Source organism: Pholcus phalangioides, unplaced genomic scaffold (assembly GCF_987345545.1).
Source record: "Pholcus phalangioides strain wild (caught in Gottingen) unplaced genomic scaffold, Ppha-v1.0 ptg000010l_1, whole genome shotgun sequence".
NCBI lineage: Eukaryota > Metazoa > Arthropoda > Arachnida > Araneae > Pholcidae > Pholcus > Pholcus phalangioides.
Window position 1 is genome coordinate 7,791,377 of NW_028301603.1, and position 27,562 is coordinate 7,818,938.

The 27,562-nt window shown below is 35.5% G+C and overlaps 1 protein-coding gene across 1 annotated transcript in view; it reads left to right on the forward strand.

The window, feature by feature from the left end:
* Positions 1-27,562, forward strand: part of bchs (WD repeat and FYVE domain containing 3 bchs) — an 80,326-nt gene that overhangs the window by 570 nt on the left and 52,194 nt on the right. Inside the window, exons 2-22 of the mRNA XM_089237499.1 lie at positions 4,799-5,020; positions 8,192-8,315; positions 8,610-8,884; positions 9,825-10,017; positions 10,614-10,800; positions 10,924-11,084; positions 12,089-12,144; positions 13,480-13,626; positions 14,803-14,900; positions 15,075-15,250; positions 15,365-15,457; positions 16,314-16,507; positions 18,571-18,709; positions 20,031-20,131; positions 20,801-20,949; positions 21,409-21,498; positions 22,106-22,334; positions 22,604-22,818; positions 23,065-23,411; positions 23,521-23,742; positions 27,306-27,478. Of these exons, the coding sequence (XP_089093625.1) occupies positions 4,820-5,020; positions 8,192-8,315; positions 8,610-8,884; positions 9,825-10,017; positions 10,614-10,800; positions 10,924-11,084; positions 12,089-12,144; positions 13,480-13,626; positions 14,803-14,900; positions 15,075-15,250; positions 15,365-15,457; positions 16,314-16,507; positions 18,571-18,709; positions 20,031-20,131; positions 20,801-20,949; positions 21,409-21,498; positions 22,106-22,334; positions 22,604-22,818; positions 23,065-23,411; positions 23,521-23,742; positions 27,306-27,478 (3,570 nt within the window). The 5' untranslated portion in view covers positions 4,799-4,819. The remainder of the gene's footprint in view (positions 1-4,798; positions 5,021-8,191; positions 8,316-8,609; positions 8,885-9,824; positions 10,018-10,613; positions 10,801-10,923; positions 11,085-12,088; positions 12,145-13,479; positions 13,627-14,802; positions 14,901-15,074; positions 15,251-15,364; positions 15,458-16,313; positions 16,508-18,570; positions 18,710-20,030; positions 20,132-20,800; positions 20,950-21,408; positions 21,499-22,105; positions 22,335-22,603; positions 22,819-23,064; positions 23,412-23,520; positions 23,743-27,305; positions 27,479-27,562) is intronic.

Genomic DNA, 27,562 nt, shown 5'->3' on the forward strand with positions numbered 1-27,562 from the left:
TCACAACACATTAACTCCCGCCCTATCGCTGTAATGCAATTTACTGATGTTAACAAGTTTGGTTGGAAATGAAGGTGCCATGGTTGCTTCAAGCTCATTAGGGAAAATATCTTGTTATTTATATTCTTTCATCAGGTTAAAACCTGGGACCTGACCACAACTTTCACAGTGGTAAACGAGCATCTTACCACCATGCCGCTCGGGCGCTGAAACAGTTATCTATAACAAAGATGCTTAAGAAAGCCCAAATATGTAATGCAAAATTGGGTTTGGCGATATGGAAAGTCGCCAAACAGTGGTACCCACTGTTTTGTAGATTGGGAATTTAAATGAGAGGTATTACAACTTTGCGATAAATGAAGAATATATATATATATGTGTTGGAAACTTGGCACGCGCACTGCTTTGCAAGAGCCTCTATTGCATTCGAATCAATTTTCTTAAATCATTTATACAGGGCTGCAAAAATTCCGGGTCGCCATGGCAACTAGAAAATTAATATCGTTGCTTAGTATTTTCTATGTGTGGTTACTAAATTAGAATCAGAGGGCAATACAAAATTCTTGGAATTTATATCGCCGTATCTATCAATAATGAAAACTGGGTGCTTGTCTGGTTTAGTAATAGTAACAAAGACTGTAACTATGTCATAAGAAATGCTATTTCTGACCTGCTTTTCTCTGGGGGGAAAATGTTTAGTGCCTAAAAAATTGTTGTGGTGCCTAGATCTTTTTTGTGATTTGTCAAGCCCTGCATTTATCGGCAGAGTTACTGGAAACTCCCATGATATGTGGATGTGTGATAAAAAATGTGGAAACACTAACACTTTCACATATGACAGATATGGAGTAAATATTCAATACATGTGTTGCTTTCAGAGAGCCTCTATTGTATTGGAATCTATTTCTTAATAGCTAACTTATAAAGACCCTACTATATACAGTCGAATCCCGTTGTAGCGAACGCCAAGAGACTGGAGGAATCACTTCGTTAAAACGAAATTTCGTTATAAAGGAATTCCAGATTACCTAGTGTTGTTCCTATGCAGGTGTATTTGGGGATTAGAAAAGTGTTCGTTAAAACAAGATTTTTGCTATAACGGTATTCGTTAAAATGGGATTCGACTGTATAAGTAGGGTGTGCCAATACTGATTTTGTAGTTGCCATGGTAACCTGGCAGCTGAGATTTATCAAGAGCTCTGACAACATATCACATATAATATCTCTCATTGTATGTGAATGAGTGGTAGACAAAATGTTGAAACACTTTTACATATGGTGAATGTGTGGTAAAAACATGTCCATATTTTGTAAACTTATTCACCATTAAAAAAAAGGTTGCCTTTCTTTCTTAAATGTTGCAGTCCAAAACCCAAAAATGGACTCATTAATCAGCAAAAATATGCTTTCTAGAAAATATTGGAAATAGCTATACACCACAGTATGTTATATTAAATGCGATTTCATTCAACCGGAATCTTTGCTGCCACCTATCAAATAAAAAGTACAACTGTTATAATTTTTCGATTGAAATTGATGACTAGTTTTTTTTATTAATGTGCCACATGAAAAAAAAACAATGATATGACATTACTAAATATTTTATAAGCAATAATATTTGTTAAACTATTATTTTTGCTTCAAAATTTTAACAGTTGCTGTTTGCGTGTAGTAAAATAGCATCAGTAAAAATGTTTCAAGTCTTCCTTGACACTTAGTAATTGAGATCAAAAAGGATCCAGGGCAGAATCAAACTGTTTTTTAATTACAAAACCAAGGAGGATGTGGACTTTGCAAATTTTTACTAATGTGACTTTACTGCACCCAAACACCAACTGTTAAAATTTTGAAGCAAAATTAATAGTTTAACAAATATTATTGCTTATAAAATATTCATTAATGTCATATCATATTGCGTTTTTTTCTGTGGCATATCAATGAAAATCCTTTGACTAACTTCACTCGCAGAATTGTGACAGTTGTGTGTTTTTTTATTCAATAGGTGGCAGCAATTTCTAGTTCAGTGATGTTTCCTTACATTTAATATAATACTGTAAGACCAGACATGATCCACGCTCTGTCCCAAGAGGGATGAAATACTGTACTGGGAATAATTATTTTCTTAAAGCAGGTCTGTCGCCCCCTCCCCTGGCTTTTGAAAATACACTAAAAATTGTATATATAAAGATATATACATACATTGAGTACATGTGCTTTGCCCCCCCTCCCCCCGGAAAAAGTTGAAATGGCGGCCCTGTTTAAAAGGCGTATTTATGCTGATGAAATTTCATTTTTACCCATTTATCAGTCAGTTTGGACAGCAACATTTTTTTTATAGTGAATAAGTTTACAAAATATGGATGATTGTGATGATATGAATGATTGTGAGAGGTTTTTTGCTACACAAAAAAAATTTACCCATACTGTATAATAAGGTAGCATGTTATTTTGTCATTCCACACAGATATCAAAATTCTGTGTGCAGGAAAACAGGTCTATGCAGGTGAAATAAAAGACAATGTGCCTCCATACGAGGAAAAAAAATTAAAGTGCGCACATTTCATGTAAGAATTACTTTTTTTTTTATTTTCTCGTGAGTAATCCAATGTTCATCACGACCTTTCCCATCCTGGTGGCGGTCCCAATATTGATATCCTTGGTAGGGCTTCAAAAGTGAATTTATAGTGTAACAAAAAAAAAAAGTGACATTTACCTGTTCCCAGCCAGTCCTACCCTTGGAGGGGGGGGGGGGTGCTCACTTAAAAAGAAAGAAAATTGTCCATAAAAGAAGGGTGACCATATCAGAGGGATGTTCCTGTTTTAGTTGTACTATATAGTAGTAACAATAACTGAAATGACCTTGACCAAAAATATCTGTTGATGAGCAGTTGTTGCCATGTGAATAACTATGCTAATTTATCCAATACATGGCAAATAAGCAGGACAAGTTTGACATCAAGTTCTGATTAGCAACTGTTGTGATATCCACAAATATGTCTTGAATGACTATCCGTATTTTAGCAAAGATAAAGAGAAATTAATCAATGCACAATCTAAAGTCCAGGTGCATCGTCACAACTGACAACTATTTCACTTCTGTGGAACTTTTTGTGAAGAAAATCACAATTGCACGGGACACTTCAAAGCCACAATATTGTCCTATTGCACTGAGAAATGTAAACAGCATGTATAGGTGCGAGAGCAAAGAGAATGTTGTAATTGTTAGCAACTTGCACACGAATGTGTCTGCAGATGACAGTGCAAAAAAAAAACTGAACACTGCCTTTTATTACAATATCACTAAATGTGGTATAGATGTAGCAGACAAGATGTTGAGGAAATACGCTACAAGATGGGGAACTCACGGGTGACCTGTTCATGTATTTTACAACGCCCTTGGCATTGTCACACTCAATGTTTGCATAAATTTCAAGGAATCCTCAGGCTCCACAGATTCACGCTGAGGATTTCTTGTGTTGGTGCTTTGCGCAACAAAAGCACAAAAAATTCACCTTTCAATTATGCAAGAGACCAAATAAGGCTTCTGACAGCTGCGAAGGATGCTGGAAACCCTTTTGTGAAAAATGTGTCACGGTCAAACGTGCATATTGTTCAACTTATGCTGATGTCTAACGAACTTTTGAACATCTTGTGGGTTCATTCATAGTTCATGTTCACGAGTATAATTTAGCTTTGAGACATGTACTAATTTATAATATGTGTTGAGTCATATCACTTTTTTTTTGCTCCATTATGATTTGTACTCATGCAAAAGCACATTGTGAAACAGGTTGAATATTATACAGTCAGACCTCTGTATAACGTCACCTCTAGACATCAAGTAAAAATGACTTCATAAGTGGGGGTAATTTAATAACGAGTAAAACTTTTTTCCACTTATGCTAACAGAACTTTCTAAAAACTGATGTTATAGTTGGGGGGGGGGATGTTAAAAGAGGTTAAGACACTATAATGAGGTTTTACTGTATATTGTCATTTCAACATCATTCATCAATCAAACAACAGTAATTTTTAATAGTACTCATGGGGGTCAGGTTGACCCCTAACAGCAGTTTTAGGTTAGTGTAAAATCCAGCTGTTCTACTGTTAAGCTACGAGAGTAAATACAATGTTTGTGTTAACAGAAAAATGTATTTAATCAATGCATTTTCCTGTTTGCAAGAGCACAAACTCCACTGTATTTGAGACTTTTTTTTTCACTGTATTTGAGACATCAGTTTCTCTCTTGGTGATAGAGAGCGACAATTAGGCCTATACTAGAGCTTGCCATATTAAACAGCGGGAAATAATGTAAAATATAGGAGCATGACCAGCAACAAATGATTTTCATGTTCGAAACAGACATCAGAAGGTGCCAAACATTAACAAACTTCAAGCGAAAATTTCATTAAAAAGTAATCAAATATAAAAAAAAAGTTGATCAAATATTTAAAACTTTTCTGCCATCTAGTGAGCATAACTCAAACCAAAATTACAACTATTGGTGTCCGTACAGGGTCTTTAGTCCAGTGGAAAAAATGATGGAAATAGGATTCATGTGTGACCGTTAAATAGGGTTTCTAAATTTATTATTTAAATAAACGTTTGCTAGGATATTTTTATTCGGCTATAAAACAGAAGTGAATGTTAAGAGGGGGTTTTTACTATGTTATTGCTATGTTAAAAAATTTTTTATTAATATTATGCTCTTTAGTTCATAAGTACATTTTTTTATAAACTGTGACCCAGTGCTTTTTACTTTTATGGCGAATAATTTTTTCTCCTTTTAATATTGAAGATTACCTGTAACCACTCAACCATGAACATCATGAGGAAATTGCTTGTTGGACATTCACGAGGCGCGGCAATGGGTGAAGATCCACCGCTGACATCTCAGCACACAGCCCTGGGTCTGATGCACTTACACAAGCTTTTCAGTGAGTTGGCACATCCATCGCACCCTCTGGCTCAGAGTGACCAGGAGCAACGTCTGTACAATATGTTGCCATTGTTCTGCAAGGTAAACACTTGACAACACTACACTTATGATAAATATATAGTAGCTCTTCATTTCACAGCATCTTGTTATAACATATATTTTGGATATTTGGGCCAGTTATCAGATTTACTTTTCAAATATTCAGCTGTCATTTGAAGTTAGATCTGACATTAGAAGTCATTTCGTGCACGGGTCTGACCAGCCTTTTTTTTTGGGGGGGGGTCTGTTTTTGTGAAAATGATCGTTAATTTTGTGAGGAGTAAGTTTTTTGTAAAAATCTGAACAATCTAGTTAATTTTGAACAGAATTTCATATCCATAGTTACATTAATTTTTATTTTGTGAAGATTCTGTTTTATTTGCAGATCTGAAATTTTATGAAGGCTCTGAAAAAAGGACGTAAATTTCGGCTGGACAGACCCCTGGTGTGTTATATCCAACTTCTTCCCCTATCTTCCAACATATGCAACATAATGATGGGCATGCCCTCCATCCTCAGCACCAGGGCTCCTAAATAATATTTGGCTTGGGGGGGGGGGCCTCCTATAGTAAATTTGTACTGCAAAAAACAAGAAAATAAGATGAGAATGGTCCTTTCCCCCCCCCCCAGGTTGGACTCCTGCCACCTCTACCAATATGGGGGTACTGCAATATATATGATGTAATCAGACATTTATATTAAATGCATTGACAATTGTACATTGTGGGAGATGGGTGGCTTTTTCCTCTGCCCAATACATCAAATAAATAATCCTTTTCTGGGTAAGGTGAACTCAGAAAGAAAAGTCATCTAATCTCTTCCAGGAATCAAACTAAGGCCATCTTGCAAACCAAGCAAGTGGGCCATTACTATATACATCACTGGAGACCTGACCCAGTTGTCCTTAATTCATGTACTGGGGTGTGAGGCACTGAAGTGTAGAGACAGTAGCCTCATAACCGCCGCTGTGGTGGTCGAGTGGTCATAGTGGCGGACTCGCATCGCGGGGACCCGGGTTTGAGCCCCACCGTCGCCACAGTGGTGGTCGGCTGAAGTTGGTTTTCTGTGGTTCCCAACTTCGAGGCGCAAATGTGAGCCGATCTCCCCGTTAAAAAGTCTCGCCACAGAGAACAACAGTCCTACAAACGGTACAAATATTCAGTCACTACACATCACTCACTTCACTTCTGAGATATGATGGCAGCACTGAAAAATCATACACAACACTAGACACGCACTCAAACTGTTAGGTACACACACTTAACTTCCGGCACAACTCACTAGGTAGTAAATTGCCTATGGCGATAGACCTGAGTTGTGCTCGGTTTGAAAAAAAAAAAAAAAAAAAAAGCCTCCCTTAACCCCAGCAAATGGCCCCCAGGTGGGACGGCAGAGAGGAATAGGCAGCTTTTTTTTCTCTCAGCCCATGCAACAACTCTGCATACAACCTTGGTCCCAATTCGAAGAATTGGTGCAAAGGTACACAATGAGAGAGAGGGAGGCAAGCAAATTCCATGGAGATTTTGAATTCAACATAACTAATTTATTAACATTTTTAACATGATTATTCGGTTATGATTAAATAATTAACATGAACAGGGCCATAGCTAGCCATTCCTGTGCCCTGTGCAAGAACTTGAATTTAGGCCCCCTTTCAAGTGGACCTGTTGCACCTGCCTAGTTACATCCTTGAATATGAATATGAAAACGTCTCATTATTAATATTGATATGAATGCAATATATACATTCATGTCAACGACGAAGTCTACTTGCAAGTCCATTGAGTCAATATTACATGGGATAAATGGTTGTGTACAAGGACAATACTCAGATCTCTTAGCCAATGACGTCATCGACTTTGATGTAGAGTGAGCGAGGTCATGATTCAGCAACGAGACCCAGGTTCACCATTGTGAGACCATGAACCTGTAGACCTGGCAGAGCCGGGATGTCAATCAGCAACAGAAGATGGGATAATGGATGACTAGAACTTCCCCCCCCCCCCTCCAAGCAGAATATACTGAAAACCGGGACATACGTCACAGAACAATGTAAAAGAATTTCAAGAAAATTTGTTGAAGACACTGTCATGAGAATTTTTAACACCGAACATTCTCAGTTAGCTGAGAGCTCATTGCAGAACAATGCAAAATGTTCTGCTTTGGGGACTAGAACCATGAATGGCGAGTACAAGACAAGACATGGTACTTTGAACGCTTCAACTTGTGTGAGACATAGTTCCTTCTTGCTTGGCTGCTTTTGTGATTTGACTGTGAACGTGAGCACTGCTGGTGTGCTTGTAGTTCTTCATCCCTGAAAGTGATGTGCCAAGTCATTGCTGAGGTCTCTAAAAATGCATGAAACAAACCTCTCTCTCTTTTCTCTGAGGACTGTTTCCTCATAAGTCTGTCTCCTCTCCTATGCTGATTTGCCAGACTCATGTCGACCTGCTACACTGGACTAATCTGCCATTCTTGAACACCTTTGCTTCATCCTCATCAGATGGACTACTATCAAGAGCCTCCAAATGAATCGTTGCCGACTGGTTCCTATGGACTCATCACCACCGACAACTCTTCATTCCCGACTCGTTGAATTGACGTACGACCCCTTGTGGTCCAAAGGACTGATTTCTTGTGGACTTGCCTCAACCCCTTCGAATTCCCTGACTCATGAAAAAGTTATAAACTTTTCTTTTCAGAATTTGATTGTTAGGAAACCTAATAAATTGTTTAGTTCATTGTCAATGTGTCTTTGCTTGGTAACTTACAGTGACGTATACAAAAACCCTTAATGCAATTAAAACCTTGCAGCAAAATAAATGGCAGCGTTTCATGCTATATTACTTGAAGTAAGGAAGAAGGGCTCTTGTCTCAGTGGTGATGGCAGCTCACTTGCCCAGTATGCAAGAAGACCTTCGTTCGATTTCCAGCAGAGACTAGATGACATTTTTTTCCGATTTTATCTCGACATAATATCGAAAAATATCTACTTCAAGTGTACATTGTATTTAACACTAAAATTAACTGGCACTTAGATTTAATCGACTTATTTAACTATGCTGTTGTCATCACAATATATTTATATATTTTCAATCATATAGTGGAAAAATTACAATGAATTGTATTTTTTAGTTATTCTGCTGAAATATCTGTTTTATCGTAGATGATTTCGTTTTTTAAAATTCAATCAACTTTCCTTTAACACAAAAGGTCTTCGGAAACTGCCCATCCTCAGACCTGATGGAAAAATTTGCTGACATTCTCACATTTTGTCAGATGGTGTCTCGCCTGATGGTTAGTGAAATTCGTAGAAGAGCATCCAATCAAAGCACAGGTTTGCATTCTATGGCTATTATAATTATTTTTACTCTTTCAGCTTGTTAATTGTGTCTATATTTGTGACCATGGTAAATGTATGTTCCGTACATGAGAAATTGGGCGTTGGACAATTCTCAAAATTCTTAATTGATCTTTTATGTGTCGGAAAGGAAATAAATTGATTTAAATGAATTATTTTGACGTGTATTCTACGAGGCATTTTGCATGTTCGCATTGTTGAAAGAGGAATTGTTTTATTTGTGTGTTCATGCGAATTTGACTTGTGAGTGTTACCGTTTTGCTTTCTCAGAAGCTGCAAGTTGTGCCATAGCCAAGTTTCTCGAAATTTCCAGTACTGAAGAAGGCAGCAGTGGTTGGATGCTGTTGACAGCGGTCAATCTTCTCGCTGCTGGAGATGCACCACTCATCGATATCATGACAGCAGCATCGCTACCCTCAACTCTCGTCAAATGTTTATATCTGTTCTTCGATCTACCAGCCCTTGAAAACCCAGATGATATGAGCTCAGAATGTGTGTTTTCTCCAAGGGAAAGGAGGATCCTGCTTCAGAAAGTCTTTGTACAGGTGAATTGTGTACTTATACATTTGTACTGATACAACAACGGCAAATCAATTAAAATTAAACACTCAACATTCAGATAAATACACGAATTCTAGGTTCGGTTACAACTGGCCCTGTTTATTTCTGCACCCATCCATCAATTTAACAATTTCAAAATTACATATTCTTTTAAATTAACGTGATGTGGCAAGAAGGAGGAGAGGGAAGGAATACTCTCATACTGTCTCCAGTCGTTTTTCTTCTTTTAGCAAGTTCTTGCTCAACTGTGTGCATCAATTTTATAAAGTTGATGACCTGGTTGAGTGGCTTCCTGAATATGCAGTAAGATGTGATATCCAGTTATCTCTAGCAAAACCATTTCTTTTCTCATTTCTTCACTGAAGAGCAAGACATTGAGTTTATGAGAATATATTTTTCTGGCAAAAGTTTCATGGACATGTGATTCTACAAAAAAGCTATACCAAAATTTTCTGTTTTTGAAAGGGGTTTTGAAAATTCTCCTGATCTTTTCATTAAGAAGTATTTTAAGCTTTGTAACTTTTTGATAATCGAGACTGTAAACAGCTCAGAATATGCCAACTTTTGACACAGTGTATCTAGTGAGTGAAATAAAGTTAAGAAAATTTGTAATTTGTTAAATTAATACTCGAAATGCTTCGTTATGATTACTAGATACCACATTATAATGATGCAGTTGTCTAAACAGGCACCTTCAATTGAAGACGTAGTGTGAGCAATATTTGGCATTTTAATGAGGCCAGCGGGCTACTAAACTGTAAAACACACATGCTACCAATGAGCTCAGGAAGGCCAAAAGTAACCCGCTGGTCTAAAAAATTGCCACAAAATTTTATTTGAAATAAATTGAAGCATTGTTTTTATTTGTTTTAGTTTTTACACAAAGTTTTTATTTTGAAACATTTCACTTTTGCCGCAATATAGGTTCTAGTGAGGTTATGCAGTCATCCTGGACCAGCTGAAGAGCTGAGTAGGAAGGACGATCTGTCCCTTCTGTTTAGTGCCATAACAAACTGGTGTCCTGGTCACAATATGGTTTGGAGGAAAAGTGCCGCAGAAGTTCTCATGACACTATCAAGGCATGGTCTTACTCATTCGGTGGTCAGCTATATACACAGTAAGTCATTACTGAATACAAGCTATTTATCGATAGCATGTTATATTCTCACGGAACTTGGCAACACTAAAATTTCAGTAAATTTTATTCCAAACTTATTGAAATGTTACATCTGGTAATAAATTTTTGAATCAACATATTGTACCAGTATCCATAAAACTCCTCTGCAAATCCAGCTTTTAAATAAATAATGTGGCAATATTAAGCTGGAGAGGATTATGAGGAAATTTGGTTAACGCAGATTGAGCGTCACCCTATGTACTTTATACCCATTATATATACTTATAATACCATATTGCAGTGGTTCCCAACCTTCCATGCTCTTCATAGCTCTTGCAAATGCATGTGTGACTTGCTAACCTGCCCGTATACATTGTATGATATCTAATACGCTATAATTTTTATATTTTTTTCCACTATTACATATTTTCTTGTACCCATGAACAGCCCTGTGGGGTTTGCATATCACTGATTGGTAACCACTGCCTTATCGTATTTATGATTCAAGTGTATTGTAATTTTCTAGTTCAAGTCTATTCCACTGACTATTGATTTCATAAACTCATGTACTGTTTTTTTTTAATTATTATACACAGATAAAGGATGCATTTCGCTGTGCCTAGAAAATATGCAAAGGGTTCAAGAGCTCTCTCCTATAGAAATCGTAGAGATGTTTGTTACAGTTTTCTGTTTTCTTAAAGATTCCAGTGAAGTGTCGCAACTCATTCTGGATGATTTCCGTACATCCCAAGGGTATATTTTTCTGTCTGAGTTTCTTTTGAGGTGAGCGAAACAAAATTTTATGAATTCTCAGTTGTTGTGACTGTCTGATATTCGAATGTGGGATGAATCATTCTTCTTGCACCTACTTGTACAGGAATACTTATATTTCTCATTCTTGGGCAGGTTGGAACAGAATGATTCTGAAGAAGCATGTGAGGCATTGCGAAATCTTGTGCTATTAATAGCATCTCTCACTTCCTGTGGGTTTATCCCACTGAAACCTAGTCAAGCGAGCAGTGGATCTCTGTTCCAGCTGCCCGGATTCCAAATACCACACCTCTCTGGTAAAATTCAGTATTTTAGTTGAACCAATTTTTTGAATGTAAAGTCAGGTCATTTCTTTAATATTGCTATCATTACTTAAAGGTCTTCATCTAAGTTTTTTTTGCTACTATTATGATATAAATATGAGAATTCATGTTTCATTCATTCTTGTGAAGATGGATGTTTTATTCTTATTCGGATGAACACTAATATACCATTGTTTGAAACTTTGATTTTAACCTGACGTCAGTATTCTGTTTGGGAATCAATTTTTCTGGTTGCTATGCTGACTCAAACCTTTGGAAAGACAAGTCAGTTTCTCCTCCAGAAATCAAGCCCAGGTCCTCTTGCATACTGGATAAGAGCACTAACTTCCTCTTACAGATACACAACTTTCCTTTCTATATAGTATGCATTACTAGCATGATGTGCTAAGTAAAGACATTGCAGCCTCTCTTAATTACAGCAATTACCCCTCCCCAGGTGATGACTATACAAAGGAATTATGTTTTGTCTACCGGAAATATACTTGGGAGTAGATTTTTCTGGTTGTTATTCGGATTCAAACCTTTGGGGAAAAAAGTCAGGTAATAGGTGCTTACTTTGCCTTTTGCATACTGGCACACTTGCCCAGTATGCAAAAGGTTAGGTTTGAATTCCAGAGGAGACAACCAACTTTTCTTACCAAAGGTTTGAATCAGCATAACAACCAGAAAAATCTTATTCCCAAGTACATAATATTTTCCACAGACAAAAAATCAGCATTTCAGTATTCTATTTGCTCACGTCAATAATGATTTGAATATGAAATTTGTGTACAGTAGAACCTCTCTAAGTAGATACTGTGGGGTAAGCGCTGTAACCAAGATTTTCGTTTGTGCGGGCAAAACTTCATTCTGACCCCTCCCACCTTGGCCTTCACTATAAACATCAATAGTTGTACGAGACATTAACAATTATCATTGTTACATCAGTATCATATCTTTTACCAAATGTACAAAATTAAATAAATTTATGTTTCCAGGTGCAAGTGTACGTAACCTTCAAGCATTCCAAGTACTTCAATCTGTGTTCATGAAGGTAATTATTTTTTTCCAAGATGTCTTTTTTTTACGTGTAGTCTATAAGAAAATGAATTTGATGATTTTTAATTTTTTTAAGACTGTAAATATGGATTTTTTTTTCATCATGATTAGTGCTTGTTTATTCATCATACATTTTCTTCAATTTGATGGATCAGAATATTAATCCCATATAGAATTTTTATGGATATTTTCTGGTTTAAATTTTAAATAAATGATTCTAACAGGACACCTAATACAATTATTATTTTTCAATTAGTTCTGAAACATAAATTTCATCCATGTGAAGTTTGATCATTTGATCATTCTTGTCGCACCACGGTCATTTTCTGCACAAAAAGGCTAATTAGACCGGGACCTACAATTTATTGCTGATTCCAAACGGCAGGCTTGTTTTTTTATACTCATCGAGAGGTTGGTGCGCTAACCCCTTCGATGGGGGACTCCCTACGGTAGCAATTTTTTTTGCAATCATTCCATGTGAAGTTTCTCAACCACTTCCTTTTTACTTAAAGTTGATATGTATTTCTGTGTCACATCACACCAAAATCACATCATCCAAAAAGACAAGGTCCGGGCTCTGTCCCTTCCGAGATATCAGCCCTTTATTCAGGGTCATAGAGTGTGCCCTCTCAGGGCCCCTGGGCAGACTTTTCCTTGGGGCCCCTCTTGAAAGGGTTATTATTATGCGAAACAAATGTAAACTTTTGTTGGCCCCCGATTCAGTCCAGGGGCGATGTCCTGGTTACCCTAGCGTAGTTATGGCCCTGCCTTTACCCATGTGTATTCAGCCATGCTGGGGCATCATTTATGTTACTATTCTTTACAGTGCTAATGGGGGCCATTACTTTCATAACCTTAGGATGACAATAGACATCCTACTACATATAATGTCTATAGTGAAGTCTCAGAAGACCTGAAATTTTGAGAAAAGACAAACGTTTCACTCATTCCACTGGCCACTTTTATTCATGACCCGAAACGTATTCTAAAGATGGGTTCTAGAGACTCAGACAAATTGGAATACACTGATTTCATGGGTCTACTATTGTCAGATCATCGGATCATAATATTTGACTTGTATAGTCAACTGAAATATGGATGAGGTGCATGTGTGGTTTAGTAGTAGTAGTCAACTGAAATAGTTTTATTGGAATGAAAACTTGTCTTTGGATGAGCAAACTTTTCCTGCTTTCTGTAACTTAGTTGAACTAAGTTTTCAGTGCTCAGTTTTTGTAGTGTAAAGATTGAAAGTATTTATTTCATTTCTATAATTTATAATTTGTCATGTCATATCACTCGCAGTTGTGTATTTCACATCATATTTTCTTAGGCCCAGACTTCATATTTATGTGGTCTACTATTGGATGCTGTGAGTACAGTGTATCATTCAGACAAAGCAAATTACTTCATACTCGAAAGCCAGCACACATTGTCTCAGTTTTCTGAGATCATTCATGCCAAACCTCCTGAAATCCAGGTTTGTATATGATGGTTATTATTTGTTTTTACGTAAGATATCATTTCATTTGATTTCATAAATATTCCCTTGTAATTATTTATTCATTAACAGCTAAATTATCAACAATGCAAGATTCTAATTATAATATGTGCTTGATAATGCAGTTTGTTGCATAAAACAACCAAATGAATTAGTTTTTTCATTACAAGCATCCCTAACTTTTCGCAATTAAATGGTTCTTCAAAATAATCACGCAAGATGTGAAATTACATAAAGTGATTCAAATCTAACATGGATACGATTGGGGGGGGGGGGGGGGAAGGGAAGATAAGGGTTTTTTTTCAGGGGAATAAGAAAAAAATAAACCCAACTTCCAGCAGCAAAATAAACTTTCTTCGAATGAAGTATTCAAACTCATCTCCTAAGTTGCCTGTTTTCTTTGATTAAAATTCTGATGGCATTTTCAATGTGTGAGCAAAAGATGCTCATTAGTGAGATCTGGTGAGATTGATTTGAGTGGTTCTCCCATATTAGTCTTGCCTACATCAACAATTCCAGTGGGTTTTGTCATTTTAGTTATGTCATACCTCTAATTTGTAGGCCTGTTTTCTCAAGATTAAAATCAAACTACAGGCCAAATTTTACTGGTCGCAATTTCTAAAATTAATTTTTTTTCAAATGGTATTGTAGCAAAATCATGTATAGCAAGGTATGCCTGTAGCCCTTCTTTAACCTATAACTCTTCTTTAGTTTTTTATTACAAATATGTGTTTTTATAATCATAATGTTTTCCTAGGCATTGTCTTTGCATGAATTTGTAAATTATTTGTATATATATTATAATTCATCACACTAAATATTCCAGCTGCCTTTGGTGCTAATATTGGTATGTTGTTTGAAATGGATAATTATCTATTATCCATTAATATCTAATAATAATATATATATTAATATCAAAATGAATGACAAAATAGTTTTATCAGCTGTTTTAAGCTTTTGTAAACATCTTCATGAGATATGTGTCTCATGTGTCCAAAAAGCTTGGTCACTTTATCTTAGTCAATCAGTTTCTTATGAAGGTCTCTCAACTGGAAGTTGAATTCATAAGTGGTTACACCCTTCTTTAGATGAAATGTCAATGTATTGTTTACTACACAATAGTCTGATAAAAACTATGGTTTTTTTCCTTATTAGGAGAAATTTTTTAAGATATTGGAATTTGTCATTTTTGACTTGAATTTTGTACCTTGCAAAGAACTCATCAGCTTGAGCATCCTTTTAAAAACGCAGAAGTAAGTTTCACCAGATCTTTAATATTTTCTTCCATGTACCTCTTAAAGTTTTTCCCATCTTTTCCGAATCACCCTGTATATATATATATTTTCTAATATATCAGTATCAATAATTTATCAAAAAACCATAGTTTTGCTTTTTGCAAATGCATCATATTTTTATTTTTCATGCAGCTCGGTAACATGTAGCATCCTCTGCCTCAAATCTCTCCTCAACATTCTACATTCCAATGCTGTGTTCAAAGACGTGTTCAGAGAAGTTGGACTTCTGGAAGTTCTAGTCACTTGCCTGCACAGATATGCAGCCCTCTTGAAAGAAGCATTTCCTGATGGCAATGAAGAGCAATCTGGTCAGTATAATTTTTTAATTTACTGTTGGAATGAAAGTTTCAGAATCGCATGTTTCATGACAATTGTTCTTTTTGATGAAATTCTGTCTGATGTTTTTTTCCTCCCTCCTCCAGCAGGTAAAGCCATACCAGAAGATCAGCGATTGCTGGGCTCCCTTGTCATGGATGCATTGACAGCACTATTGAGTTCAAATTCAGGAAACGCAGGTACTTATTATTTTTAAATTAATTTTCAGGACCGCTATCGCATGAAACCAGATCGTCTTCAGCAATGAATCGAGATTCAATTTGGACAGGGATGACAACAGTTTACGTTTGTAGAGACTGTGGTGAATGTCTCAATCCTGCCTTTACTATACAGTGGCACACCGCTCGCACAGCTGGTGTGATGGTATAGGGTGCTGCCATTGCATACGACACCTAGTCACCTCTAATATTCATCCACTATACCACGACAGCCCAGCAGTACATTCGTGGCATCTTTTATCCACATGTGTTGCCATTCATGGCAGGGCTCCCAGGAAGCATTTTTCAACAGGACAATGCCCACACACAGCAAGGGTGTCACAGGAATGCCGCCGTCACATTAAAAGCCTTCTTTGGCCTGCCAGATTCCCAGATTTTTCTCCAATTGAGCACATCTGGGATCACTTGGGATGGCAAGTTGGGCAGCCTAGGAATTTGATTGAACTAGAGACACGCTTATAGCAACTGTGGAATGATATGATGCAGGACACCATAAGGGACCTATATATGTCAATGTCCACCCATATCGCATCATGTATTCTAAGCTAGAGGTGGCCCAACAGGGTACTAAAACCTCTATTTTTAGTTTTTCCTGTAACAAATGATTCTTTTGCTTTAATTATGTAATCACTTACTTATATCAACGTTGTACTCACATATATAGAATTTTGTTGCATTCAGTTTCTCTTCCTTGGTGCGCAAATTTTCATGGCAATGAGTGCATATGTGTTTACACTTATTAAGCTTGTTGACTTGCTACTGAATGTGTAGTTTTTTTACCTGAAATAAATTCTTATCTTTGAATTTATTGTTGCAGGTGTATTTCGTGAAAGTGGAGGAGCTCGGTGTGCTCACAACATGGTACCATATCCTTTCTGTCGTCACTCTGCACTAAGCATTGTACAGCAGTTGGTGCTGAGCAACGGTGGAGATGATGACATGGGGACATTGCTAGGTCTCATGCACACTGCGCCAGTGCTTGCCTTAGATCTTAAAACTCATATTCTTAAAGTAAGTGATGCAGTTAGAAAACTCACTATATTTGAATTTTCATCAAAATGAATTAAACTTTGTTAGGTACACTTTGAGACATTAAAAAAAAAATTAGTTGGTTGCATTTTATTTTAACTTTAGAGATGTTTTCCTGAAGTTTCAGTGCAATAGATTTATAGATTTTTTCGAATAAAAAGCTATTGTGCAATTCACAATGTTCAGTGAAATCTCCCGATATAACGATACTCTGCAGACCAAAGGAAAAAAATGTTTTTGAGAGATTACCATCACATCAAATTTATGCTGTTGTTAACTCATCTGAATCATAGTTGTTAATGTCACTTGTGAAAAAGTAAAGTAACAGTTAAGTCTTATTCATGGGGAAAAAATATGAAATACTAGCTATAATGCCCGGCGCTGCCCGGGTTTTCTTCAATGAGGCTTTTTGGATCATGCGATATCTCCCTCTTTCTTTGAGGGACATGCAAACCCTGTCTAAGTTAACTAATATGGCGACTCATGAAAAAAAACAAATCTAGATTTAAAGAAACGTAGAAATGAATATATATTTTTTCCTTTTTTAAGGGCGCTAAGTATTTCGATTCCCCCCCCCCTTTTGAACTTCAAGTTATCCATCTGCCTGTTCAGCTTCCAAAAATCCTTAATTAAAACTGTGGAATTTCTTCGATGTACTTTATCCTAAACTATATGAATTTATGCAGTTGAATATTAAAAGACACAATACGGAGACATTAATTTTCATTCTTAAGAAGATATAAATAAGAAGTTGAAGTCAATGTTATTGCATGAATATCCAACTCAAAAGTAGGTCTGGCTAATTACTTCATATTTAATCTCCTGGGCTTCGTATATCTCTAAGCGAACACAGTATTTCAAAAACCGATAATTCAATAGAATTTTTTAAATTATTGATGTGGCAGAAAACCCCACCAAATTTCTGCATTTCTGCAGTAAAATCTGCAATTTTAACACTGATTTCTCTGGGGGGATCACCCTTTTTCTGACCCTCAATGCGATGCTGATGATGATTATGACATCTATTCAAAAAGTCTCATTAGTGGGAGGATTAAAAATGTGGCAAACCATTATAAAGGCATAAACTATTATACATATACTTACATCATTGGAAAAGTGACAAACCATTGTAAAGGCATATACACATCTGAAACGCATTGCTAGGGAACCACAGTAACGTTTGGAAAGTGATGTAAGTAAACGTTTGGAAAGTGATTGTTGAGGCCGAAAAATCATTGTTGCGTGACAGTTTTTTACCCATTTGGGGCATTTCGAAATTTTAAAGTAGCCTATTGTTCAAGTTGGGTCTCATTTGGTATATATGCAAAATTTGGCGACGATTGATCTAAAATTGTAGATTTGTATAGAGAACATACACACACAGACACACAGAAAATCAATTTTATATATATATATATATATATATATATATATATATATATAATATAATTCAAATAAAATATAATTCAGTTGGTTGATTAGTAAAAACTTAATGCTGGAAAATTAATGTTCAAATGATACCTTATGCTTTTCAAAGCAATTTTGAAATAATTACATCTTGGCATGATCATGGTTTTGAAATTATTTGCTGCATGCTGACACTGCTGAATGATTTTATTCCATATGGCAATGTATATTGTATTCCATTGTATGAAAATTTTTCAAAAGGCAAAGTTCATCTTTTCAAATTTCAGTACTTGGCTGTCTTAATTCATGGTCACTAATTCATTTTTATTTTTATGCGATGTGTTACATAATTATGTAAAAAATTATGTGTTTTTTTTGTTTTTTATATATTGGCAATAAATACAACTCTTGCATATTATACTATTTCCCCTTGCTATGTGGTATGTTGGAAATACAAAGTACATTTATAGTTTACAAATTCAAGTATGGTTTTTATAAATTCAACAGTTATGAAATAATTAGGATGAGAAAAAAAAAACATTATGATGTGTGTAATAAGAGTTTTATTGAAAATATTTTGACAAAAAACCTCCAGGAAAAGGAATTTACACATCTTTTAAATTGGTTTTTTTTTGCAGTCGCTGTTGTTTGTATTGAGGGAAAGCCATCGTACACGAACAGTATTTCGGAAGGTTGGAGGTTTTGTCTATGTGATGTCAGTTCTTGTTTCCATGGAAGGTTGCTTAGCAGATCCTCCAAAATCCCCATGGAATACAGGTAAAGAAATATTATTTAAAATGTCATGATATGCCTCATACAGTCATGCTGGATGGTTTGCAGATAGCAGCACTTCACATAATTACTACATAGAAACAAACTTCACTTCAGGTTCACCACACGCACATTCCAACATGTATCAATTCGTTAGAAGTTCTGCAAAGGAATATGAATAAGGTGCATGTATGGGTAAGTAGTAGTCATGCTGGATATGTAAATCTGGTATGGTAATAGCCTAGTAAAAAATGCTTAATAAATCACTTTGATTTATATCCGTAATTAAATAGATATCGTGTATTGAACAACTTGGAGCTGAAACCAGGGTGACCACAATTCATTAATGTTAGTAATAATATTGATCAATAAATTTTTTTGTGTTGGAAACCAAAAATAGTAATTTCTTATGCAATTCGGTGTGCTGAACAGAAAGTTGACCATAAGAAAAACTGGATTGGCTACACTTTCCTCTTAAATTGCACATTTACTACTCATATAATAACACAATACAATAAATTGAAAATAACATGAGTATATAGAAAACAAATTAAATATACAAAAATAATAATAACATACAAATATATAGAAACATCACCACACAATACATAACATTAATATATATAAAAACACATACTAACACTAGCAGAACTAATGTATTGCTGCACAATAGTTTATTCATTGGCGTCTGACACATACTTTGTTATGCATTGTTCTTGTACTAGACATATGGTGATCTCTTATACAATTGCTCAACAGTAGTCAGCCAGCATCTAGGTTTACTATTTTCCCTGATAACATTGATCTATGGTCCTTACCGCTTTCTCGCCTTACAATAACACTTCTAAAGTACTTTTTTAATTGTTAACAGGATAATATCTTAAAAACAAGAGTCAACAGTTTTTCATGGTGATATTGGTGTTCAGCAAGCCAAAGCCATTGAGAATTGTCTATTTTCATGTGGGACACAGTTTCATTGTTATCCAATTATACTACTCATAATGTACTTTTTCAACATTTTTGCTTGGTAATATCTTCAAAACAAAATCCAATGAAACTTTTTCATGATGACATTTGTGTTCAGCGGGTCAAAACCATTCAGAATTGTATATTTTCATGTCTGTGCAATTTGATTGTTGTCTTTTGTAATATAGTCAACACTCTATTTTACGAACCTCCAATTTACAAACTGTATAAGAAATACATGTTTCTTTTTGTTGTTGTTTAAGTTTCAGTATATTTAATTTTTTTTATATGTTGAAAACTGCATCAAAACTAAATTATCCTGTGTAAATACTATATATTTCTCCTTTTCATTTCTCTTCAGTGGAGAAGAAAGAAATTCTTGTTCTTCTTAGAACTGTCTTTAACACACTTGCTATGTCAATGAGATATGAACCTGCAAATGCACGATTTTTTGCATCAGAGGTGAGTGTTACTGTAAGAACTTGTGAATTCTCATTTTGAATTAATTCTTCTTAGTAAAATGCATTAGAGCACATTTACTCTTGAGTATCAAAATTTTTCATTTCATTGCATTTGCAGTTTTTTGCATTGTTTAAATTCACACAAAAATTAGGCTTTGAGAAATAAAGTAGTCATTTCTTGTGCAGAACATATTTGTTCTTTACTAATCAATTAATATACAGTAAAACCTCCCTTAACAGCCATTCCTCAGATGTGGTCACCTCTCTTTTATAGTCAAATAATATATAACAGATTATTTATTATGTTTAAAGTGGAGATACATAAACTAAGCAACTGGAGTGAAAATGTACCAACCCCCGACTCACTGAAAACAATAAAAACATTGTGTATACAAAAGACCCATTGCCACCACATGATAGCCAAATTAACCCTGTTGATTTTAGCCTTTTAAATGGTTAAGTATATTTATAACACCTCTTTTATGGACAAATTTTTTTGTTCCTCCGGTGACCACAAAAGAGAGATTTTATTTTCATTATGTATTGCTTATATATTAATTTTACTATTTCATATGTTATAACCACTCCATTTAATTAAACTTGTGCATTTAAAATGTTTTTTTTTTTTAGTCATCTAGTTACATGATCTTTTTATACTGTATATCCATAGATTTGTCATACCAGCTTAACTGATACTGTAAGGTTGCTGGGATGCTTTAGCAATCACACTGATCTAGAAGATTGTGAAAAGACAGCTCCAATCAGTATAGCTGAAGAGCAGGCATTTCATCTGATTTTCTCTCTCTCAAAGGACACAAAGTATGTTTCAACACAATATATAGCAACAGAATTTTAGTGGTACAAAATATGTTATATGTATATAATATACAAACAAGTACAAAATATCATTGCCATTTCTGTATATTACGCTTTTGCCTTTTTGTGTGTTATCGTTAGTTTAAACTGTTGACATTTGGTGTGCAAGATCATCCTAAAATAGTTTTGGCACATTCTTGTCTGCATTTATATAGGTTGCATAATGCATGGTAATATTCAGAAAGGAGTAAATACTTCATGACTTTACATTTTTATGAGATTGGATCAGCTCATATATATATGTATCATATCATACATTTATATAGATACGATTTATATTAATTTTGTATTGCTATTCCATAGGGTTTAATAGCTCTGATTGTATTTTTTTGCATTCATTTCATTTGCTATATGGTATACAGTATTTTATGAGATTTCATGACCTTATTTCCTTCCTCTCAGGATTGATGTCCACAATGTTCCTACTTCATTGATCTCATCTTGTTTGATATTTCGCCTCATGTATGACACAGCTACTGATGCATTTGACAGGTACGCAAGTCATAATTATCTTCTTCTGTAAGAAAGTACCAAGAGTTTTGATCATCTTAAAATTGTGAATTATATATTTAAAAAAAATGTTTCAATTGAATATACAGTGTAGTTTCCATGCACCAAAATTGCATCATCCGATTGAAAAATTTATAAAAATTTGTGGTATAGAAGTAATTTTAAATGCAGAGAAAATTAGTATTTTAAAAAAGTGAGCATTTTTCTGGTAAAAATTCATTATATAGACACTATATTGTATTTTAAAAAAAGATTGGGATGAAATTTTCTCAAATTTAATTGCATTAAATCTTTATGAGCAATGATTAAATTCTGGTATTTTCGGATAGAATAAAAAAAATCAAAGCTCATTTTGTATTTAAGTTGTGTTAATATGAATAACATATTTCATTTCCATTTGTTTGGATCATTTTTAAACATGTTACTTGAGTATGAAAATCCTCCCCCAATTAATTGTAAAGAGTATACTATGTTTTAATTTTAAGTGTCATGAAAGTTTTATGTGTATAAAAATAAAATCATGTGCTGTTTCTATAACGTAATCCAAAACAGCAATTTATGCCTTTTTTTTCATCGTAATTCAACATAGGTCAAATGCCCCATCAGTGGCACCCCCTAGCTTTGCCCTTAGGAGAGCCAGTTCAGAACCAGATTCGGCCCTGTCATTATCAGAGCCTGTGCAGGCGTCTCCTTCCAAACGTGCTGGGATGTCTGTAAATTTTACGCCACCAGTGCCTGAGCCATTAATTGTGCACCCTGGTGTAGTTGTATCAATGCTACATCTTCTTCCTTCTGTGCACCATGACACAAAACCTCAGGTGAATATTTTATTCTACATTTGAAATGATGTAGTCATTTGTGAAGAAAAAAAATTGTTAGAACCTTTATATGCTTGAGGTATTGAGCTGTACAAAAGTTCAAGTTAACAAAATTCAAGTTGTGCAAAAGTTAAGTTCAAGTTTTGCAATGGCATCAGAAATATATGTTATTACCAGTTATAAGTAGTTGATAATTATGAAAAAGTAGGGATTGAATTCATTTCAATCTTCTGTCACATTACTTGATTTTTTTTTTTTTTCACTTGCAGTTGGCCTTAATGCTGCAAATGTATTTAGCTGAAGTTTTGAGGTCACTTGTGCGATCAGAACGAAATCAGCAAGTGATGTGTGAATCAGGGCTTCCAGGAGAGTTGCTGACTCATTGTCGAATAGCTCTCGAAAATGAATCACACCCAATGCATCCACCTTTGCAATACATTCTCGAACGCCTTGCTGCACAATCTCTAGAGCCAAAAGACCTCAGGTAAATATGTTTTTATTTTTCCTCTTCTTTTAAAATGTGCTTAGAAGCTTTCTGTTGCCAAATATGAATGTGATTTCATAATTTTTTTTTTGGTTCAATATATGTAGGTGCAAAAATAAACATCACATCAGAATTATATTTATATTTTATTATGTTTTTTCTGTGGTTTCACCATTTCTTAAATCTGTCATCTAAGTTATGATTTTTAGGAGTAAGCCTAATTTTCCGCACAAATTTCCTTTGCAGAGCTTTTCTGAGACTTGCTTCACCCCTTTGTTGCATACCATTTGATGAAGCATCTGTTGATGGAACCTTGACTAAGAACGAGGCTAGACCAGCAAACCATCGTGATGGTGGTCCTGTGCCCTTAACAAGGGTAAAAACTTTGGTATCCATGACAACACCAAGAGACTGTAGACTACATGGCACATCCATAACACCACCTTTTGTAGAATTCGACATGAGCTCTGAAGGCTTCAGCTGCTTGTACTTACCCAGTATTGCACCTCAGAGCATAGCTTCACCAGCTGTTGTTGGTGTTGGAATGGTTGCGATGGGGACTGACTCGTCAGTGATTGGTGGTATTGGAACTGGTAATATAGTATTTCGCCTTTTGAAAATTGGCATCGTTTGTCATTTATATTCATTCATAAATACTTTTTTTCTAAAAAAAACTAACTTTCCATTCATTTATATTATCAGGCGATCGAGTGTTCCCTCCACAAACAGGGCTTAGTTACTCTACATGGTTTTGTACAGAAAAGTTCAGTGATCCTCATGCAGATCCTCACTCTGTTCGTCTGTTGACGTTAGTTCGTAATATCCAGAACCGAGACGATCTTTTGATTTGCCTTTGCATTCAAATCTCATCAAGGGACAAGGCTCTTCTTATATCCACATCAGAAATGCTCTTTCGCCAATCTGGTAAGTCATTTGTGTTGTAGCTCTATTTTGCAGTTAAAGTTGTTAAAATATCATAAATGAACCATTTTTCAGAGATCAAAGCAAGTAACTGGTTAAAAAATGTTCTTTTGTAACTGTAAAAAGACTCTCGATAAAATCCAGCACATATATCAAACCAGGGTGTATCAGATTACTAGAAGTCATATGAGAAAAAGCCCATTTAAATAATATTAACTTCTGTGCACATGCATGTGGGCTCTTCACATGGCAAAAACACACAGCATCCATTTTCTAAACATTTATTACGTGCACAAAAAATACAAGACGATCGCAGACATAACAAAAACGTGGCCTTTCCCGCCAATTTCTCACAATAACTCGCTGTTACCAATCTTTTTGATCTTAATCTCTTTCTGCATTCCGCAGTGCCATCTACTGATAATAAAGAGAACTATATCTAAAAATCCCACAACTCGGCCATCTTGCGGCTCACTTACCTCAATAACATTTAAATTAACAAAATATTTGTATAAGCATGAAAAATTCAAAGCACAATATTCGTAGTGTTGTGAATTGGGATATTTCTCTTAAAACTTTTCATGAGATCAGCTGCGGTAGCAGTGGTGATAGGACCTGAATGATCACAGACTTTCTTGACCTCATGTCTGTCCTTAGTATTCACTTTTGTCACTTCATATGTACCAAAAAATTTGGGTCTCAATTTTAGGCCAAGGCCGAACTGAGTCCTTTGTATAACCACCAGGTCACCAACTTGGTATTTGGGTACCTTTTTCTCTTTTTGTTGTAAGTCCACCTATTTTCAGCCTGAATCTTGTGGATATATTTCTTCGCGTCTTCTCTAATGACATTTCTTTGAGCATGGAATTCATCTACAGTCGCTTCCATCAGATCTCTTAGTATAATAAGTATAAGTATATTTCTTAGACAAATAAGTCTTCTTTATTTCTCATTTTCACACTCAGTTAAAAGTTCAAATGGCGTGTATTTCATATTTCAACGGGTCATTCTGTTTAATACCCTCTGTAACTTATCAACGTGCTTGAACCGCTTTGTTGCATCATTGAGAGTCAACTTGGTCAAGACTAGTACTAGAGTACGGTGGATTCTTTCGACCTGTCCATTCCCACAAGGAACACCTGTGGCAATATGCAAACGCTTAATGCTCTCTTCAGCACAATAATCACTGAAGACTTCCAAAGTGAATGCTGAGCCTTTGTTAGTTAAAATACGGTACAGACTCCCAAAAGTCATCTGCTGAAGCTTCAGCTTCTCTAAGGCATCCTCTGCTGAGGTAGACTTAAGCAGATACAACCAAGTGAATTACTACAACAGTTAGTATATGCTGGTAATTCTTATTTGTTGAAGGTAATGGACCTATGAAATCAATGTGATAAGTTCCTAGTGGTACATCTGCTTTTGGGATTGGGTTCAAACCCTTCCCTTTTCTCCACATTTTTTCTTCGCTAATGTGTATGGAACACGACTGAGAATAACTCTTTCTGTCAGTTTGCTCAAGTTAGGAATATGGAACTCTTGCTTGACAACCTCTTCCATTTTAGATGTGAAAAGTGACTTTTTTTATGTGCTAATTTTATCAGCTTCATCTGCATGTCTTTTGGAACCTCAATGAGTTTACGACCATTCATAAATTTGTAGAGAATGTCCTTCCTTACATAATATTCTTCAGATTCATTGTCAGCAAGCAGTGCTCTATGTTGTTCCTTACATGATATTCTTCAGATTCATTGTTAGTAAGCAGTGCTCTATGTCGTTCCTTACATAATATTCTTCAAATTCATTGTCAGCAAGCAGTGCTCTATGTCGTTCCTTACAAAATATTCTTGATTCATTGTCAGTAAGCAGTGCCCTATGTCGTTCCTTACATAATATTCTTCAAATTCATTGTCAGCAAGCAGTGCTCTATGTCGTTCCTTACAAAATATTCTTGATTCATTGTCAGTAAGCAGTGCTTTAATGGCACAAGTTTGTTCATCTTCTAACTAAGTATTCTTCAGTTTTGCCGTGAAGGTGTCATTCCCTACTATCATAACTATGTGTCTACTTATAGCATCGACATACTGTATCATCTGACCTGACCTATGAAGGATTTCATAATCAAATTTTTCCAGAAGAGGAGCCCATCTAGTGATTCTTGTCCATGGTCTTCTGAAATGCTGAACAGTGTATGACAGTTTTAAATCTATTACCCAAGTAGATATACTCGTAGCTTCTTCAGGGCTTTGACAATGGCTCGTACTTTTAGCTCATAGCTACTGCACTTCTCCTCAGCTGGACAGGTCTGTCATTTGGGGGGGGGGTGTCAGGGGGCCGTTGCCCCCCCCCCGGCTTTTGAAAATACACTAAAAATGGTATATATATATATATGCATACGTTGAGTGCATGCTCTTTGCTTTCCCCCCCCCCCCACTGGAAAAAAGAAAAAAGTTGAAATGACGGCCCTGCAGCTGGACTTGTTTTTTCCGACACGTAGTAAACTGGATCTAGGCTTCCATCATCAGCTTCTTGTAGTAATATTGTGCCGTAACCATGTTTGCTGGCATCTGTATTTTCCATCCTTGTTGAAAAATACTTAGCACTGGACTTTCGGTTAGTAATGTTTTGAGCTTTGCGAATGCCGCTTCTTGTTCGGGACAAAAATCAAATGAATGGTCTTTTCTAAACAAATCACTTAGTGGTTGGCGATCTTGGCATATCCAGCGATAAACTTCCTGAAATATTTTTTCACTGCTTGTGCCTTTTCTGGAGACGGACGTATTGATCCATTTTTTACGATATGACCAAGGAACTCTATCTGTTGTTTCAAAACTTGACATTTTTTTGGCATTTAATTTGATCTCGATGCCATATTATGACGCCAATCTTAGAACAGTTTCTAACTTATCGAAGCCATCCTTTTCATCAGCCGACCGAATGATTAAGTCGTCCATATAAATAATAACAACACCTTATAAAAATGCCGGATCACTGGATGGACCAGATTATAGAGAGTGTACTGTATTTATAAAACAAAACTGCCAGATTCTCAAGTTCAGCGTGAGTTTTCTATTCTGACATTATCTCTGTTTCTGGAGCAAATAGTTCTTCTACATTGTTTTATGTTACTGTTGTTGATCTGGGGTTCATATACAGAAGAGCACCTATATACAAAGAAACCTCTCTTTTACGGACACCAGTGGGACCAAAAACATTTTCAGTTAAAAAGAGGTGACTGTCTGGGATTTAAAATGCATACTTTTGTTATAAAATAGGAAATTATTATTTGGCCTAAAAGAAGATTGCATCTGAAGGATGTCCATTAAGAGGAGTTCTACTACATAATGGTGTTCAAGAGACCAGAAAAATGTGGCACTATAAAGGAGTTATCATAATAGATGAAATATATTTTTTAAATAAACCGCTATGAATAGTGCATCAAGATCACAGAGTAAATGTTATATACGCGATTATCATTATACAGTGCATCATTATGTAGGACTTGCTATTTATATTATATAATTGAATTTAAATCATTTATTTATTTAAAAAATCACTTTTTGTTCCAGTTGGTGTAGATTGGGAGCCAGAAGTGAAGGAAGAATGTTGTGTTCGAATATGGTGTCCAGAGCTACTACAAGAAGGTCAGTGGCACCATCTTGTTGTGGTGCTCAACAGAGCAGTCTTGAAAAACAGTTCTATATCTGTTTATGTGGATGGACAGCACCATAGTACTCAGAAAGTAAGTATAAAATTTAAATCATCTTAGTGTTCAGCATATCAAAAGTACTTCATAAATATCCAATGGGATTCAAATGCTATCTAT